Source organism: Alligator mississippiensis, chromosome 5, assembly GCF_030867095.1.
Source record: "Alligator mississippiensis isolate rAllMis1 chromosome 5, rAllMis1, whole genome shotgun sequence".
Taxonomy (NCBI): Eukaryota; Metazoa; Chordata; order Crocodylia; family Alligatoridae; genus Alligator; species Alligator mississippiensis.
The window spans coordinates 37,462,197-37,479,861 of NC_081828.1; the positions used below are offsets into that span (position 1 = coordinate 37,462,197).

Here is a 17,665-nt window from a genome sequence, read left to right on the forward strand (position 1 = left end):
ACACAAACTGGTTGAAGTGATCAGAAACTGGTTTAAACCTGTAATAGATCAGATGTTCAGTGCACATAAACCAGTTTGAAAATGGCTAAAACTGGTTTGAAATAAATCTGGTTGAACCTAATATCAGACTTAACCAATTTGGCTCAAACCGGTGTATGCAATGTCTGTCCCAGACCCCTTGCTGGTTTAAGTTAAATCAGAGTCCCCCAGCATCCAGCATGCTCTCTGGGCTGGGAGGGCTCTCATCTTCACAGCAGAGCTGGCCCCTCCCCTCTGCTCCTTAGCTGGAGCTCAGCACAGAATTGCAGGCACAGCAGGGTCTGCTGGCTTCCCCATGCCCCCCTCCCTGCCCCCCCCACTCACTGCTTAAGCAGAGACCCCTTTCTCCTCTCTGCCACAGCACAGACCATAGCCAGCATGTGGTATGCTAGCTAATGCCAACCGGTGTCTATGCGTGTCTCTCTCTTCAATTTCACTAGGATAGGTAGACAGAACAGTGACTGCTTAGGGCTTTTGAAGCTAATCAACAGGTCAGCCAGTAAGCTGTTTAAGAATTTTGAAGTAATGTGGAAAGAGGTTATTCTTTTACTAATCTAGTGATAAAGACTTTTCAGCCCCCAGGCTGGCCTGCTCACATGTCAGTTTGCTGCAGACAGTATGGTGAAGCAGGGAGGGAGATTGAAAAGCTCCATATCATCAACAGATACATACACTGCACACCCCGCCTTGCCTCAGAGTGCTAGCTTGGGGCTGAGGGCGGGCAACACTCCTTCCCCTTGAGCAGCCAGCAGGGAAAAACCTGGGACCATGCAGGCAGACATCCCTAATGAGAGAGTCCTGCTGGTGCCTGACCATGCCCCCCTCAGCTCAGCTCCCTGCAGAAGGGAAGGGAGGGCTACTCTAGCATCCTCTGGCTTCTAGCCTGAGCCACTACAGGCATGTACCTGAACTTCCTCAGTCCAGACAGTCTGTCTGTCCAGTTTTAAACCAGTTCAGCCTAGTCAGGTTAGACTAACCTGCAAAGATTGAATCAATTCAGGCTCAGGCTTTTTGAAAGTCTGTCCCTAACCTAGATGTCCCTGAACTGAGACCAGCTTTGCTGCAACATGCTGAGGTGCAGCTGATCACATGTCACTGAAGATATCTGTTCCTAGCCTCAGGCACCTCAGTCCATTTATGCACCTAATAAATGAAATAATCTGCCCCATGCAACATGGTTGCATTCCTCAAATCAAGTCTGCTTCTGCTGAATCAATCTCTGTATTGATCACACAGTGAAGTCAATCATGTTCTAAGACAGAAAGTCACTGACATCTAAAAGTGGTGCAGGTATAATCACCACATGATCATTACATACACTCAAAACACAGAGTTGCCAAGGAAGGGGTCATCTAACCCAACACTGCCTTAAGGCATGGCCAAGTATACCTAGATCTTACCCCAACCTGTTGTTCTTAGACATCTCAGACGACAGGGATGTTACAGGTAACTACATCATCATCCTCACTTTAATTACATATAGAGTGCTCTCTCCCTTTCATTTTTATTAACATACTGAGTAAATATACCTAAACTGGAATATTCTACATTTAGGGGGAAAAGCAAGTACAAAATATGCTTCCATCCTTCCCCAGAAGATACTGGCCACCTCAGATATCAGAGTTCTTGCAGGAGTAACATGGAAAAGGTGCAAGGAGCCATACCATCATCTGCAAATCATAACCCAATTTTGTTGAGCCATCTTCTGGGATTAAAATAAAGGTAAGGAGAGGAAGGGGTATCATAGCTAGACTGAGAAGTTTAGCCTGAGGGTAGGCAATACCATTACAGCCAACTCCATACACTTTTAGGTGCCATTTGAAAACAGACCATACCTTTACATGGTTACATGTCAGAAGTTGACAAATGCTTTGCTCAACTAACATAAAAGAGCCAACTGTAGGGCCATCCAAGTTCTCTGCATCCCGGGCTTGTATGAGAAATCCTTCAAAGTCTGGCCCAGACAAAGTCACTAAAACAGGAAGGGGGAAAAATGTAGTTAAGAAGTTTACCATATAAACTAGCAGAAGGGCAAGGCAGGGTGGCACCTTAGAGTAACTAATTCAGACAGTCTACTTAGTCCAGGGGTCAACAACCCCTGGCACGCATGCTGAGTGTGGCACGTGAGGCCGTTTTGCTTGGCATGCTGAGGCTCCAAATAGCTGTGCCGCCCAGCTGCAGCCAGCCCCAGCTCCAAGTAGCTGCTGCCAGCAACAGAGCCTGGGCTGCTCCCAGCAGGGCTTGCAGTGTCCTAGCTGCCTGCTAGGAGCAGCCCAGGATCCAAGCTGGTAGCAGCTCACCAGAGCCAGGGCCAGCTGCAGCTGGGAGGCTCCAAACAGCTGTGCTGGGCTCAGGCATTAGCTCCGCACTAGCACGTGCAGGCACGCCTCCGAGCTGGCAGTGGGGGAGGGGCCTGAGGCAGCACAGCCCCGGTCTCTCCCCTGCTCCCGGCACGGAAGTGATGAGCCCGGCGCAGCTGTTTGGAGCCAGCCTGGGCTCTGGGCAGCTGCAGCAAGCAGCAGGCAGCGTGCAAACAGCTCTGCCGGGCTCCACAGCTCTGGCATCAGCTCTGTGCTGACGGCAACTCTGTGCACCTCAGGGCGGACAGTGGGGCAGCACAGCCCACCCCAAGGTGCCCAGCTCTGGGGAGCTGCTGCCAGCCGGGATCCCGAGCTGCTTCCAGCAGGCAGCTGGGAAGCTGCAAGCCCTGCTGGGAGCAGCCCGGGCTCCAGCAGCTCCCCAGAGCTAGGCTAGCTGCTGGCAGCCACAGAGCCCGGGCTGTGGGGCAGGGGCTAGTAGGGCTGGGGGGCAGGGGCTTTGGGTGGGGGGCACAGGGCACAAGCAGGGCATCCTGCCATGTACCCCTTGCCCTCATTTTGTTTTTCTGCCATGCCGGCACTCTGGCACCTTCCGAGGTAGGCATTGTGGTGTTTTTTGGCACTTCAGCCAAAAAATGTTGCCTACCCCTGACTTAATCAGATGAATGGATTTACAGAAAGCAGGGATTCTAAAAGAAATCCCATCCCTTCTATGGCCCCTTTAGAACTGCAAGTCTATTCACAGCATCTAATGAATTACGCTGCCTCCTACAAGAACTCATGCCTTTTTGCATCAGGAACTGGGAGAACATCAGTTCACCAGGGCACCCCTTGGGAAGACAAAATCCAACAGTCACAAACTCCTGGAAGATTGTTTTAGTCTGGACATAAAAGAAAAGCTTCTTTACTGTCCGAGTCCCCAGAGCCTGCAATAGCACCACCTTGGGGGGGGGGGGGGGGGGGAAAGGAGTCAAGCACCTACCCTAGGTACTTTAAAAAAAAACAAAAACAAAAAAAAACAAACATTTGGATGCCCATCCTACTGGGATCATTTGACCCCTGCCAACTCTTGCCCCCTGGGCAGGGGGCTGGACCTGATGCTCTTGCAAGGTTCCTTCCAACCCTAATGTCTATGAAACATAAATAATGGAACATGGAAAAGGTGCAAGGATCCATACCATCATCTGCAAATCATAACTCAATTTTGGTAAGCTATCTTCTGGGATTAAAATAAAAGGTAAGGAGAGGGAGGATGGTATCATAGCTAGACTGAGAAGCTTAGCCTGAGGGTACCTATCATACTTTAAGTGCACAGAAAAATGCTCTCAAGCAGTAACTGAACAAGTGTTCATGGCTCAGAGCACTTTAAAAATGGCAGATCATACTTTTAATTAGTACCACATCTATCAAGGGTTAGACTAAAGCAGTTTCTGTTAGCACTTTTTTAAATGTATGCACCATATCCATCCATAGGTCTCATTCTGCTGTCATCACAGGCAGCATAGCACATGGCTACACTGTAGCCTTGGACAGAGCTTGTTTCCTCTGCCCCAGTTCTGTGCCAGCCCCAGCCCCTCAGCTGTCACTGACCCAAGTCAGTGGCAACCTCTGATCCCAACCCCACTTCCTCCCTCTGGCCAACTGTAAGCCACAACCTGGCCAGAGGGGTAGGGGTGGGGAGAGAAATCTCTCTCCCCACAGCAGCCCTGGCCCTGCTGTATGCCACTGCTTGGCCAAGGGGTCTGTCAAGGAAATGGGTCTGGGCTCTGTGTCCCCATAGCCGCCCCCCATCCCAATCAAGCAGCAGCATGCCATGGGGCTGGGGAGAGGACTTGCTGGCAGTTACCAGATGGTGGGAGAGCAGGGCTGGGAAGAGGAGCAACTCTGGCTGCCTCCTGGGAGGTATGCAGGAGCACCCCCAACAGGCAGGCTCTGAGCCCCTCCCTCCCCCCACACTGAATAGTGGAGGGCTGCTCAGTTAGATGGTGCTCTAATTTAGAGCACTTTTAGCAAAGGGCACAGACAGAAAAGCAGCTCCCCATTTTAACTCACAGCACTTTGCAGGAAGTACTAGGAGTTGCAATGATCCTCCAAGAGTTGGGAATTCCATCTGCTTGCTGCCAGCCTGCAGCCCACTCCCAACCAGACACTGTTTTCAGAGTAGGCAGGGAGAAAGCAAGCAGAGGGAGCTCATTCTTGGGGTTCCTCAGGTGGCGCTGAAAGGTGGGGTGCGTGGATTGGGGGATCAGACCCTTTTAAAGCAGTCTGCAGCTGTGCACTTCTATTTGGTCCCACCTATAGATTGTTTTCTGGGGCTAGATCAGGTGAAAATTCTTCTTTCTGACTGTGCCCAGTTAAAATACTCCCACCAAGGACTATTTGAACGTCTATATTTAGCCTAAGATGCCACCCTGTACTGCTTTCTGCGTGACTTCAGACTAACACAGCTAACCACCTTTATATAACTGATATAGGTGGAAGTAAAGAAAGAAGCATGCCAAGTCACAGTGTTCAAAGCAATAATTTCTGAAGTCAAGGTGGCAGTTGACTGTACAGACTTGAACAAACTCATTGGTATAATCTGAAAAAAGCCTGCATGAGGCACCATAAGGTTCCTTTAACCAAGCATTCATAACCAATCTAGAGTGGCTGAGTCCAAATACTATCTATCTTTGACCACAATTGTTTCAACATAAAAGTCACAATACCTTTTATATGGTCCCCTGGTCTAAATTCAGTCTCACTTGCTGTAATGATGTGCTTAGGTGTCAGCTGAGGATAATGCCCATGGAGGGGCATCATACTACTGCAAGCCTCTGTCACTTTTCCATTTGGATACCCATCTGCAGGTCCAGAAACACAGGCCAATAGCCAAATAGTGAAAGCCAATTCAGGAGACTCCATCTGAACAAGTTAGAGATCACACAGTATTAACCAATGATGCAGGTTTCTCCTGTACACATACTATAGCAAACTAGCAGCAGTGTTAAAAGGAGCCCACAAGAGTCATGTAATCCAGCCTCCTGCAAATGCAAGATGCAACCTGATATTTAGAATTGATGCCACATCTCTTTAGTAGACTTGACTGAATATTAAGCACCACACAACCAATTTGAAAAATGTTTTCACAAATAAGAGGCACCAGGTTCTGTTTCTAAAGATTCTTGAGGTTAACTCCCACATGTTCATGAGATTCCTTGTAGATACCAAGCGTTTCATAACTTTTGAACGGTCTACCCTCTGGTACCATTTCCTCTCTGGCCATATTTGAATCCCCCCCCCCACCCCCCAATCTTTTAAAAACAGTACTTGAAAAGGAAAGAAAGAATTAAAAAGCCATTGTCATAATTTTCCCCAAACAACTTATCCCCCTCATGCTGATATTTAACGGTCTTTATAATAGAAAAAACAAAAGGGCCAGGACCCAAACCCAACATCCCTGAATATACTTAGTCTGACCTCTTATTTTAGGTGCATGTCCCTGGGGAAAGGAATAATACTGGCACTTAAAACAGGCCCAGCATGCTCCCCTATACCAAACCCCTTTACACTCTCAAAATGCTTCACAACATTAACTAGCTCCTCTTGTTAGTAAATATTATCCTCATTTTACAGAAGCTCAAGCCCCCACACATAACCTTAGGGCTGGGATTATAACAAAAAAAAATTCTTGTCTCCCCCACCTACGCTCAGACTATGCTCTATTTGCAGGCAGTTTTAGCAAAAGATCACTGACAAGATGGGATCTAACTTAAAAATATATCTTACATGTCAAAACTTCTTAACAACCAGACAAGTTAGAGCAGGGGTGGGCAAAGTCTGGGCCAAGGGCCAGATTGGGCCCACGGTAGACTCTGTTTCCCAGCAGCCCCTGCCCACATTACTGAGGCTGGTTCCCATGGAGATCCCAGCAGCAGCAGGGTTGTGGGTGTGGGGCCAGGGTTTCCATGGTGACCGGCCCCAGCAGCACTGACAGCACACCTGGATGAGAAGGGAGCTGCTCTGGGGCTGGGATCTTGAAGCAGTGACAGCATGGTGTCAAATACATGGCCTGCAGGCTTCATCCAACCCATGGAGCTGAGCAAGTCTGACACCCCCAATCTACACAAAAACTGGTTGCCTATTTGAAAAAAAGACTTGCATATCAAGAGGAAGATTGTATGAAGAGAAAAATCTTCCAAGTGTCAATACTGATCCCATATTATTTCTGCCAAAACCACGTTTAGCATTTTTACCTGTTAGGACTGAAAATCCTGATTGAAGTTAATATCATTCTGTAACTGTCCATTTTATCCAGCTACAATGGCACATGTAACAAAATGAAAGGTAGAGTTGGGGAGGGAAAGGAGAGGGATTTTAAGTTCTACTTGGCATGTAAAATTGTGCACAATTTCTCATTAGATACTCCACTTTAACTTTTCCCAGTTTCTTTTCATTATGGTAGTTACACATTTAACAGTGATAGTAACACAGCTCTACACACCAACAATTGGTGATATTAATTCAGGGTACATTCATTAGACAGTACCTGGCATATCTTTACAGAGTGAACCTTTCTGCCGAACGGCAGTGTCTGCACTCCCCCTCCCCCAGCTGTCATAATTAAATGGTAAGAAAAATATCTTTGACTCCTTGAGGCAGCAGGACGGTGAAAGCAGATTAGAGAGTACTGGATAACCCTCTCAACCTTGTAGGAGATGCATGCTCAAGTCAAAAATATACTAATAAGATGTACTTCTGGGAAAGCACAGTCCATTTAGCAGACTGATAAGAAATAGAGTTAGGAAGGTTCCTGAGAGCACACATGGGCATAAAGATAAGAGACAAAGTACCATTTCAGCAAGCTGGGCACTGACCTCTGGTAAAAGGGAAAAACAAAAATCGGAGAGCTATAAAACAGAGTAACTATTTGCTCATTATTTCCCTCAGAATGCCTACCTATAATGCATGCATATATACAGCACTGAATAATTGTCACATGCTTCTACAAAAGCTCACTAAAGAGCATATGAAAGGAGGAGAAAGAGTTTTTAGAACAGTTATACTCCAGAACTAGATGGGGTAAAAGAAAAGAAGAAATGGGAAATCCTCAGTGTTTTCCTCAAGAATATTCAAGGTAGGTTAATATGCAGAGTCACTGCATTATTGATGCCTTCTAGTGAAAATGAACTTAGGGACCTCATTATGGCCCAGTTCTTCTAGCACATTCAAAATCTTCCACAGCTCTCCATGGTACATTCAGCAGAAGCTCACAACTGCTTGAGTTGGTGGGGTTGGCAAGAACTATGACAAACCACATTTATTCAAGGACAACTTTCATAAGCCCTGCTGAAACCATAGTGTGTATGGCTCGAGTCACTTCTTAAGTTTTCGCTCACTTTTCTGAGAGCTTCATAAAACCTGAGCAAGATAGATAAGACACCACGATAGAGATAAGGGGGGGGGGGGCTGGGAAAGAGGGTGAAACATGCAACATTCTAGTGTATAAAACAACTTACAGTATGGCATGAGAGAAGCAAGGACTTTCTTCCACAAACTGAACTGACCACCACCTTCCTTCCACACAGAGATGGTTTAAAGAGATGTGGGGGCAGAAAGGGGTAATGTGAAATAACGGCACTAAAGAGTAATTTTAAAAAGTAAAAAGAAAAAATGGAGCAAAGGCTGCTCCGTTTACAGTGAAAAGCTAGGAAAGTGTTTCTGCCAGCCTTTGTACTAAAATATAGCACTTCCCAAATAGAAAAGTAGATCTGTTTCCTCCTTAATTCTTTTAAGGAGGCTTTTACATCAAAACACTCTCTGGGCTCTCCCAATATGAAGAAACTTATTCTCAAAATTTCAATTCCTTCCATTGTTCACTATCCATGCATTATTATTTCATACTGTATATACAACAGCAATTTGGAGTTTTTTGGGGTTCAACGTATTACAGAAAAGATACAGAAAGGTATTTGACAAACACAACAGTTTTTAAAGTGATGAGCCCTCGCCAATACTAAGATTCAGAAATCTTCAAACTCTGCAAGAAGTCCTTTTCTTTCTACTCAGGCCCAAACACCTAACAAAGCCACTTTCCATATAACAGTAATGCACCTGTAAGTTTGGGGTATTCAAAATACAAGTCCAAAGATCACTCTTGCATTTAGTTACTCACACACCTTATCCTTCTTTGAGCGCCAGGGAGGGGGGAGCAGAAATGGGGGGAACCCTAGATACAAAGACAATAATGAGTTCACTTTGCAATAAAATTTTGATGTAGACAACCAATACAAGATTTGTGACTTGTTCACCCATGAGTCCACAGCAGTGATAACTATATGAGACAGAACACTTCACAGCCTTGTGAATGTGATACCATTATGACCTACATTAAAACTTGAGAGACCACAAAGGAAAAATTGAATTGCTTGGAAAACTGAACATTTGCCATGAGCAGTTTAGAATGGCATGGAATTCAAGGTTCAGGGAATTATAATTAAGAGTACTGAGTAACAACCACTTCCCAATACTCACCGGGCATGTCTACACATGCATGAATGTGCCTTTTCTACTGTACGTTTAGTACCTCCAATATGAGGTACCGCATAAATGCACAGTAGTAAAGGCGCATGGTCTTTCTGTGATACTCAATGTGTAGTAGACCAATGCTACAAAAACTATACTAATATGCAGTAGAATTAATCTACTGCACAATATGCATCTCATGTAGACACACCCACTGTGGACAAAAGATGAAGCTATCAGTGGAGGTCAGTAATTCAAATACTATCAAATACAAGAGTAGCAAGGGAGCAAATCCTCACTGTATATCAAACATTAGTAAAATTATGAAATATAAACCCAGGTAAAACATCTTCAGTACATCATTTTATTTAAGGGATAATAAAAAAAAAAAAAAAAAAAAGAGAGAGATCAGTTAAGTGCTAGTCAAAATTCTCCCTATCTTAGCCTACATAACAGTTTAATGGTATATAGAATGGTTGTTGTTTGATTCAGAAAATTATACAGTTACTTTTTCAATTATTATAGATCTCCAGTCAGCAACACTGATTTGTTTGACATGTTAGCATCATGTGTAATTTCCAAAACAAGGTCATTCTTATTATTTGCTAAAAATATGCTATGGTCATAAAAAAAAGTGAAAAATCCACACCTACTTATCACTTGAACCAATGGACTAGATTAACAATACATTTTAAAACTCCAATTGCTTCACCAAAAGTTAAGATCACAATAAAGTGTATGCAAAATATAATCACAAACATTTTCCTTGAAGAGCAATGAGTCTTTTGCACAGACAACAAAGGAAAATAAAGCCAAAAGATCCTGGTTGTTGAGTGATCACAATGCATATAAAAAGAAATACTAAAACAATAAGCTAGATTTATCAGACATGGTCAAGCCTTCTGAAAACACACACAGGCCACCTCAGAGTTAATTTTGTGTGACCACCATGTTTTGCAATGTTTATAGTTCACCAGGACAGGGAAGAAGCCTCTTGAATAGATATCTGCAAACAGTTTAAGTACTTTGTTATGGAAGAACAGTAATCAAGCAACACAATATCTTATTGTATATGAAAAAATGCAATTTCATTAGTTTTTGCTGTAAAGCAGCATGGTTTTTTTGTTTCCAACTCAAAAGCAATTTGGCAGAGCTTGATCAGTCTGCTGAATAAAGCCAAATTAGATGGTCTCTTTAAAACCTTGCCTGTAGATAAGATATGATAGAAACTAGAGCCAGATTAACTGGAACTAGTCCTTCACAACTGTTTATCTAGATTCAGCCTTTAAGAGGTACTTTGCAAGTATGTATACAAAAACCTAAAAATATCTACAGATAATATGGTTAGTTACATCAGTGCCAAGAGTTTGGAAAATACACTGACCCTACAATAGAAAGGCAGCAAATAAATAATATTGTTCTTCCAGCAATGAATAACTAACAATTCTCTGGCCTTATTAATTTCATGACTAAATGTATGCAGGGTGAAGCATAAGAACATAAGAACCCCCTGGAGATAAAGGATTTCTAAACTTTCAAGTTATTTGCTGCACAATTTATCTAAATAGTACAATCCAGAAAACTGTAGGAAGTCAAAATAGGTCTTTTTTTCAAGGTATCTTTTGCAAGTTAGATATTTCTTTATGACCTTACATTACAATAGGACAACCATGGATATTAACTATATATATATCTTTACCGTCCACAGCTAGATTACATAAATGTAACACAGAAAGTTGTTGTAGCCTACAGTTAAATACATTGTATTGAAGGATTCATAGATTTACAAAGTGGACATCAGAAGTGCTTCAGAACTTATCAGTTAGTGTCACTGTACACTGCACTTATTTTTGCAAGTGATTTCTGTGACACACTGTTTTCCTCCACTACTAGTCTAAATTAAATTGGTATCCTACCAACATACTGGTCTGAAAAATGACACCTTAAGAAATCATACAATAATTTTAAAACTCCAATTGTTTCAAATACTACAGGTGTCATAAAATAATATCTATCATACCATATTCACAATCCTAAAGCCTTAACTACATATAGAATTGTTGTAAGTGGTTTGACAGAGCAGGCTTCCTTGCATAATGACACAGTCCTCTTACAACCATCCTACCATCTCACCTGTGGCTCCACTCCTGCCCTGAGTTATTTCAAATCAGACAGACCAATTTACAGGATCAAAACTTTTGCATGGCCTCTTCATCCAATAATAAAGGAAAGAGAATTTAAGAGAGAACATTATTGTATAACACTGAGGCAAACCATGCTTTAAACTCATGAAGGATTTAGGATTGTCCATTCATTTGTTTTTTTTTAATTTAACAACATCAATATTTAATAGAACAATCTCTTCATCAACATCCCACATTGAGAGAGATCAACCTGCTTACTACATAATTATAAAGTACCTCCTTTACTTATTACTGTATAATACTAAATGCATGATGTTACCATTTACTTTATAAAAAGACTAGAAATAGCTTTTTTTTGGCTCATATTTTGCCTTTCAAAGAGGTCAGATTTTAATGTAATACAGAAATAGTGCTGGGGTGCTAGAATATTAACAAAATTAATTCATGTTTATTCAGTAGGCTCTGGATCTATACTATCAAAGTTATCAACACTGATAAAAGCCTTAAAACAAGTGTCCAGTCCTTACATTAGCCTCAGGTCTTGCAAACACAACACAAACTCCTAACCCCCACCTTAGGGCACCTGTTCCTTCCTTACTATTTACACCTTGCTCAAAAAGAGTCCCATTTCTCAACACCCCTAATTGTCACAAAACTAGTTTTTAATTCACTGTTCCCAAAGCATTTCTCCTTCCAAGAGACCCTTAAAAATCACTCTTACCTTATGAAATGATGCAGGGTACTCTCCCCCAGACTTCCTGCTTTCTGCAAAGTTGTATCACATTACAGCAAAGGGGTGGAGCCAACCAGTATTTTAATCAGAAGTGAGCAAGCCCCTGGGGAAGTGCTTATTAAAGGAAGAAAATTGCATGGCTAAAAAAGAGGAGGAGGGAGGAGGAATGGCAACACTAAGTTCTATTCACTTTTTGAAACACCTGTATTAATAAACTGTCAAGAAAATTTACTGCACCAAAATTAAAATCTTTTCCACTGCCTCTTACCCTGACAAGTGAGAATAATGACCAATTAATGGTATTTTACTCACCCACAATGGCCCTTTCTTCCTCCTAGGCAAATAGGCAACAAGAATTTTACCAGGCTGTGACATCACAAAGGCCCCAATCCTGTAGGAACATGCACACACTCAACCTTGCTTACCATGAGTGGCTCCATATATTTCACAGTCACTCTTCACAGTTTAAGCATGTGCACGCTTGTCAGATAGAGCATTAAAGTCTTAATTATACCATGTGCTGTGCTTAGGCAAACTTATTTTCATGTGCAGTCCTAACAGATTTCTATCAGGGCTTTGTATAAGGATCTGCCTCATGAAGCTCATTTTAGGCTTATGTCCTACAAGACTGATTATATATAATTGATAATGAGATCTATTAAAACAAATTGCAAGGTAATTTTTAAATATTATATAAGAATAACTACATTTATCTCCAATAGAAAATATCAGAAAATAAAGTATTGGTTGAAATGCTATTTTTAATAACAGCTGTTTACTTTGTTATTAAAGTCTTTGCTCTGTAGTCATGATACAGAAACATTTTTTACTGTTTCCATTAAAGACAAATTAAAACATTTTTTCATAAAATGTAAGCCCAATCTTAGAAATTGACATATTCAGCCAGAGCCCTGTATAAAACCCCAATGAAGTCAATACACTTTCATATGACTTCTGTTGAAGGACTGAGGCCCATACACAATATATGATGGGAACACACTTTCTTTACACTCTGGCTATATTGTTATTTACTGACCATGCAGTCAGATCTCTATGCTTTGTGTGCTGTGTGTGAAATTCGCTGTGGCTCAGTAGCTGTGCAGGGAACCTGTCTTCTAGTACTGCAAACCCTTATGCATATGAGTTACTTTTTAAGTTACTTCTGCACTTAATAATTCCATGGTGTTCTGTATGACTACTATTTGTATGTATAAAATTACTCAGGGTTGTACATTTACCTAACTAAGGTTTTTATTGCCATGAAAGCAAATATGTGCTATCTCCAATTGGAGTTCTGCTTCTATAAAACTGCAGTATTTACAGAGGTATGGTATACCGTGCTTTTAATGACCCTCATTTTAAGCTAAATTGCTCATAAACTTCAAATGAAAAAAGCAACTATTTGGGAAAAATCTCAAAAGTATGCAGAAGCTGCACACACATCCTTCTTCAGTCATTGTACCTCCTCTCTTATTTGTTAGAAAGAGATACCATTTTTATTTTAAGAGGTTTCTATGGTTTCTGCCTCAATCACAGAAATAACACAGGGTCTTGCATCAACATTCTTATCCTCTTGATAGCATTTTAGTAATCTTAACATGTAAAATAAAATTTTATTTTGTGCAGGGATTTAAATTGAATGTAATATGGACATAAAATTAGGGTTTTCCTAGACACGTCTCATTAAAATGTCAGGAATTTAATAAGAATAATGAAATCAGTTCTTATATCCATCGCTAGCTCCCCTCATGAAAGTTCCTCCCACCCCTGCAGAAAGGTGAATTCCACTTTCAGTGCACAGTAGAAATCCTTCATCTATAGTCACACTGTGTTGTGACAAGATGCACAATTAAGCCACTCAGCAGCTTATTTACTAATAAATTTAAACAATGTTTGTGACTTCATTTTATTCAACTAGAATTAATTATATTTTCTACAGTATGCTATCTACTGAAATACAGTTCACTTGCAGACTATAAATTTCCTCTATTGCCTTTGTTTCCAACTTACATCAACTTCAGGATGATGAATGAATTTTAGAGATGCTTTTTAACAGGGATAGATTAATAGATGAATCTGAGATAGATTTATTGTGCAAAATGATCATAATTATGCTATATTCATGGTATAAGACACTGGTTCTTAGTCTTTTAGACCTCAGTCCTGCAATTATCTGGTTCATGAAAGTCAATGAAAAGTCAGACTCTTAGTAACTGCATTAGCATCCAAAGAAATACAATACAGCATCAACATCTTAAAAGGGTGGATTTTCTAAAAGTTTAGAAGCAGATAAGTTTACTTCATGTTCACATATAAATTAACCTTGAAAATACAGGGTATATTGATACAATTACAAATCAAAAATACCTAAATACAGGATTATTCAAATTTGGAGCGTCTCTTGGGTTGCTTGCACATGCCACAGGGTTTAATTTGGTTCAGTTCTCCCTAAATTGAAACAGTTTTTTTAAAAACACTGCTTCAATTTAGGGAGAATTAAGCCAAATTAAACCCTCATGGTGTGTACACAAGGGTAGGGGTCCAATCCTTACCTGCCTCTTTGGTAGTGGGGAGGTGGGGACGAACTGCCAGTAAACTGAGCAGGCCCTGAGCTGCATGGGGGCCCCCCGAGGTGGCACCTGCCCACTGGCACCCAGCCCAGGCAGTCTTGGGGGACACCACAGCCACAGAGGGAAGCACTGAGCCCCCATGCAGCTCAGGCAGGCAGGTAGGCTCCAGCTTGCCACTCTTTTTTTCCTTCAGCAGAGCCTGCCTGCACGGGCTGCCACTGGGTTCCACAGCCCCTGAGCTGCACAGGGCCCTCCAAGGCCCAAGCACATCGGCTTCCAGTACCCTCAGAGGTGTTTTATCTTGCTACGTACCAAAGTCATTTAAGGCAGAATACACTGCCAAGCATGCAAACAGCAACGCCATTAAAGTGTTGCAAAGTGGCATTTAAGCTGCTTTAAAGGCCGATTTTGTGGCATGTACAAAGGCCCCTATTTTTTAAACCATGTTCTTCATAATTTATAACTGCCTTACTTGACTGTGTTGTTTGTAAGCCAAATAAAATGTGACAAAGTCAGTAGGCCTCCATGGGCATATTTACATGAGATATTTACTTTGCAGTAGATGAGTAGCTGTGCAGTAAACATCTTGGCATCTACAAGTGCACCCCTATTAGGCTGGAATAAACTAATTTGCCCTGCACTGGGCACATCTACATGTTCATGAATGTGCCATAATTACAGTGCATTAGATTTAGTCCCTGTAATAACAGCTACTAACTTAATATGCCATAATCAGCACTACTGTGCATTAGCGCAGATCACTGCTTTTTTGACACTTAATGCCCATTAGACTAAATCTACTGTGCGTTAGCATGCTTTTTGCATGACATGCTATTGCACAGTAGAATTAGTTTAATGTGTATTTAGTGTCTTGTATAGACACACCCATCAGGTTACAAGTACTATCCTACTACAGAGTAAAAAACTCTGCAGCAATGCACGTGTAGATGCTGCCCTGGCTGGCTGGCACACAAGGGTGCTTCAGTTCAGGGGCTGCCTGCTGGATAGCCGCACATTAAAGCATCCTCGTGCCCCAGCCAGCCCCTCCACAGCACGTTGAGCCAGGGGAAAAAAGCCCCAGGCTGGCCGGCTCACCCCCAGGACCCCATACCCACCAAGGCTGTTCCAACCCAGCTTGATGTGCTGCAGTCTTAGGTGCACTCTGGAGTTTATTACCCCACAGTTTATTGCTCCTGGGCACACATTCAAATGTACCCAAGTGAGAGATAATACCCAAATCTTCAAAGTTACTTAGACTTAGAAACATAACACTACAAGACACTTTCCATGCCATTGAATCCAGTCCTCTGCATTTACCTCCAATTTGTGAAATAAGCGTTTGTCTAGGACAGTTCACAAGGGCATACACTCTGGGGTCTCTCTTGCACCACACCCACAAGGCATTTGATTTAGAAAAAATCTTACAGCATGCAATGGGAAGAAAGCAGAAAAGACAAGAGTGCCACCAATGCCTTGGCCACCACAATGAAAGGCAATTTGTTAGGTAAAATATTTTAATTGTAATCAGAAAATCCCCTGATTACAATGTAGCACCTAAATAACTCTGAGGATCCAAACCTAAGGTCTCTGTAGTCTTCTCATTGTAGAATTCCTTTGAAATGAATATAAGGCTATATTCAACTAATTACCTGATTTGCACCTGCAAAAGGGGAGCCTCAGCTTTGAAAGTATAGTCCCTGATGCAACTTTAGTGTATCTTTTGGTGCTAACAGTAGTTACAGTTTACAAGAATGAATCTCTTTGTCCCTGAATGAAAGGGAGAGCAGCAAGAGGAAGTGTCATTTTGTTATTGCTTTTTCTTCAGCTGTTCTTACTTCAATAGCTTTCAGTTATTGTCAAAAATAAACAAAACAAATATTACGAAGAAAAAAATTGGGGAGAAATCAATTATTTTTGGCAATAAGTGAGAGCAGGTGCTTATGCTCTTGCTGTAATTGCAGTCCTTAATCTCTCCCCAAAGACTGCAGCTTTCAGGATTATTGGCTTCCTGTCTAAAAACTGCCAACAGGTGCAGTTAAAAAAACTTTTATAACAGAGGTACTAGTGTTATTTAAGGGGCTATTAATTGTTATATTTCATAGTTATGCGCAATATGCATATAAAGCAGGGGTGGCCAAAATACAGCCTGTGGATCAGATCCGGCCTACCAAGAGATTTTGTCCAGCCTTCAGCAGGTCCTTCGGTCCCACACGGCCCAGGCGTAAGGGGCAGATTGGGCCATGGCACGTGTTGCTGGAGCAGCACAGCATCTGAATTCACTTCCTGGAAGCTCCGGCAGCAGCAATTCCTTCCAGCTGCTTCCACCAGTAGACCCAGGCACCCCAGCAGGTCCACCCTGCACCCACCATGAGGGGTGGGACCCACATGGGTGGCAGCACATGGCTGGATGGATGGGATGAGGCTGCAGGTGGGCAGGAAGCAATGTTCCAAAGCAGAATGGGTGGGCAATGGCTGGGATCACAGGGTGGTGACAGCACAGGGCCAGGGCAGAGCCACAATCTGCTGCCTCCACACCCCTCCAGTGGGTGCCAGTTCTGCAGGCAGAGGCATGTGGGGAGTGGATCACGCTCTACCCCAGGCCAGACCCTGCACTATCGCTATCCCAATATCCCAGATCCAGCCCCAGATCCAGGATCCAGCCCCAGATTCTTTTCATTGCTCCCTGCCCATCCAAGTCCCCATCCTGTCCACATAGCCACATGCCTTGCCTGGGTGGGTTCCAGCTGATCTCCATGAATACCCTAGGATCACTGGGCAGTGACAGTATGGGGTCAGAGCCCAGGGCAGAGCCTTGATCCACTCCCTGCATGCCCCTGTCTGCAGAACTGGTCCCACCTGCCCATCCCAGTCCACTCTCTGCTCACCCACAGCCCCACCCCAACCACCCAACTGAGTGTGGAGCAAAGACACTTAGAGAGTTTTGGTATGCTGTTGCGTGGGAGGAGTGGGGGTTAATCTGGCCCAAGACAGCTCACCAAATCTCCCTATGTGGCCCGCAGGCCCAAATAATTGCCTGATTTCAGGTCTACAAGTCTTATCTAAATTAGATCAAGGAACTGAACCAGTGCAAAATATATACTGGAAAAGGCCCACAATAGCACTCTTGGTGGCAGGAAGAACCTGGCTTATCACTGGACTCTACTTGTTTTGTCTAATACCCCCTATCTAGTGGTCTTGATTCCTGATTGGTTCCGAGGCCTGGCTACCCACATCCTGGCATTGACACATGGCTTCCTAACAACACAAAGCTATTACAGGTGCTTGAGAAGCACAACAAAGAAGGCAAAGGATTTGCCCATAGATCAGCAGTATGCATTGCAAAAAGCTTTGAGTGTA

The 17,665-nt window shown here is 42.8% G+C and overlaps 1 protein-coding gene across 3 annotated transcripts in view; it reads right to left on the reverse strand.

The window, feature by feature from the left end:
• Window positions 1-11,920, reverse strand: part of LOC102570684 (putative ferric-chelate reductase 1) — a 28,068-nt gene extending 16,148 nt beyond the window's left edge. Inside the window, exons 1-3 of one of the 3 annotated variants that reach the window (XM_014599768.3) lie at window positions 11,727-11,920; window positions 5,066-5,261; window positions 1,875-2,011 (exon numbers count right to left, since the gene is read on the reverse strand). In XM_014599768.3, the coding sequence (XP_014455254.1) occupies window positions 1,875-2,011; window positions 5,066-5,261 (333 nt within the window). In that variant the 5' untranslated portion in view covers window positions 11,727-11,920. Of the gene's footprint in view, window positions 1-1,874; window positions 2,012-5,065; window positions 5,262-6,592; window positions 6,662-8,515; window positions 8,681-11,726 lie in introns of those variants that run through there. The other 2 variants (XM_019479138.2, XM_014599769.3) reach the window with 2 other exon arrangements.
• Between the last annotated feature and the right edge of the window lie 5,745 nt (window positions 11,921-17,665).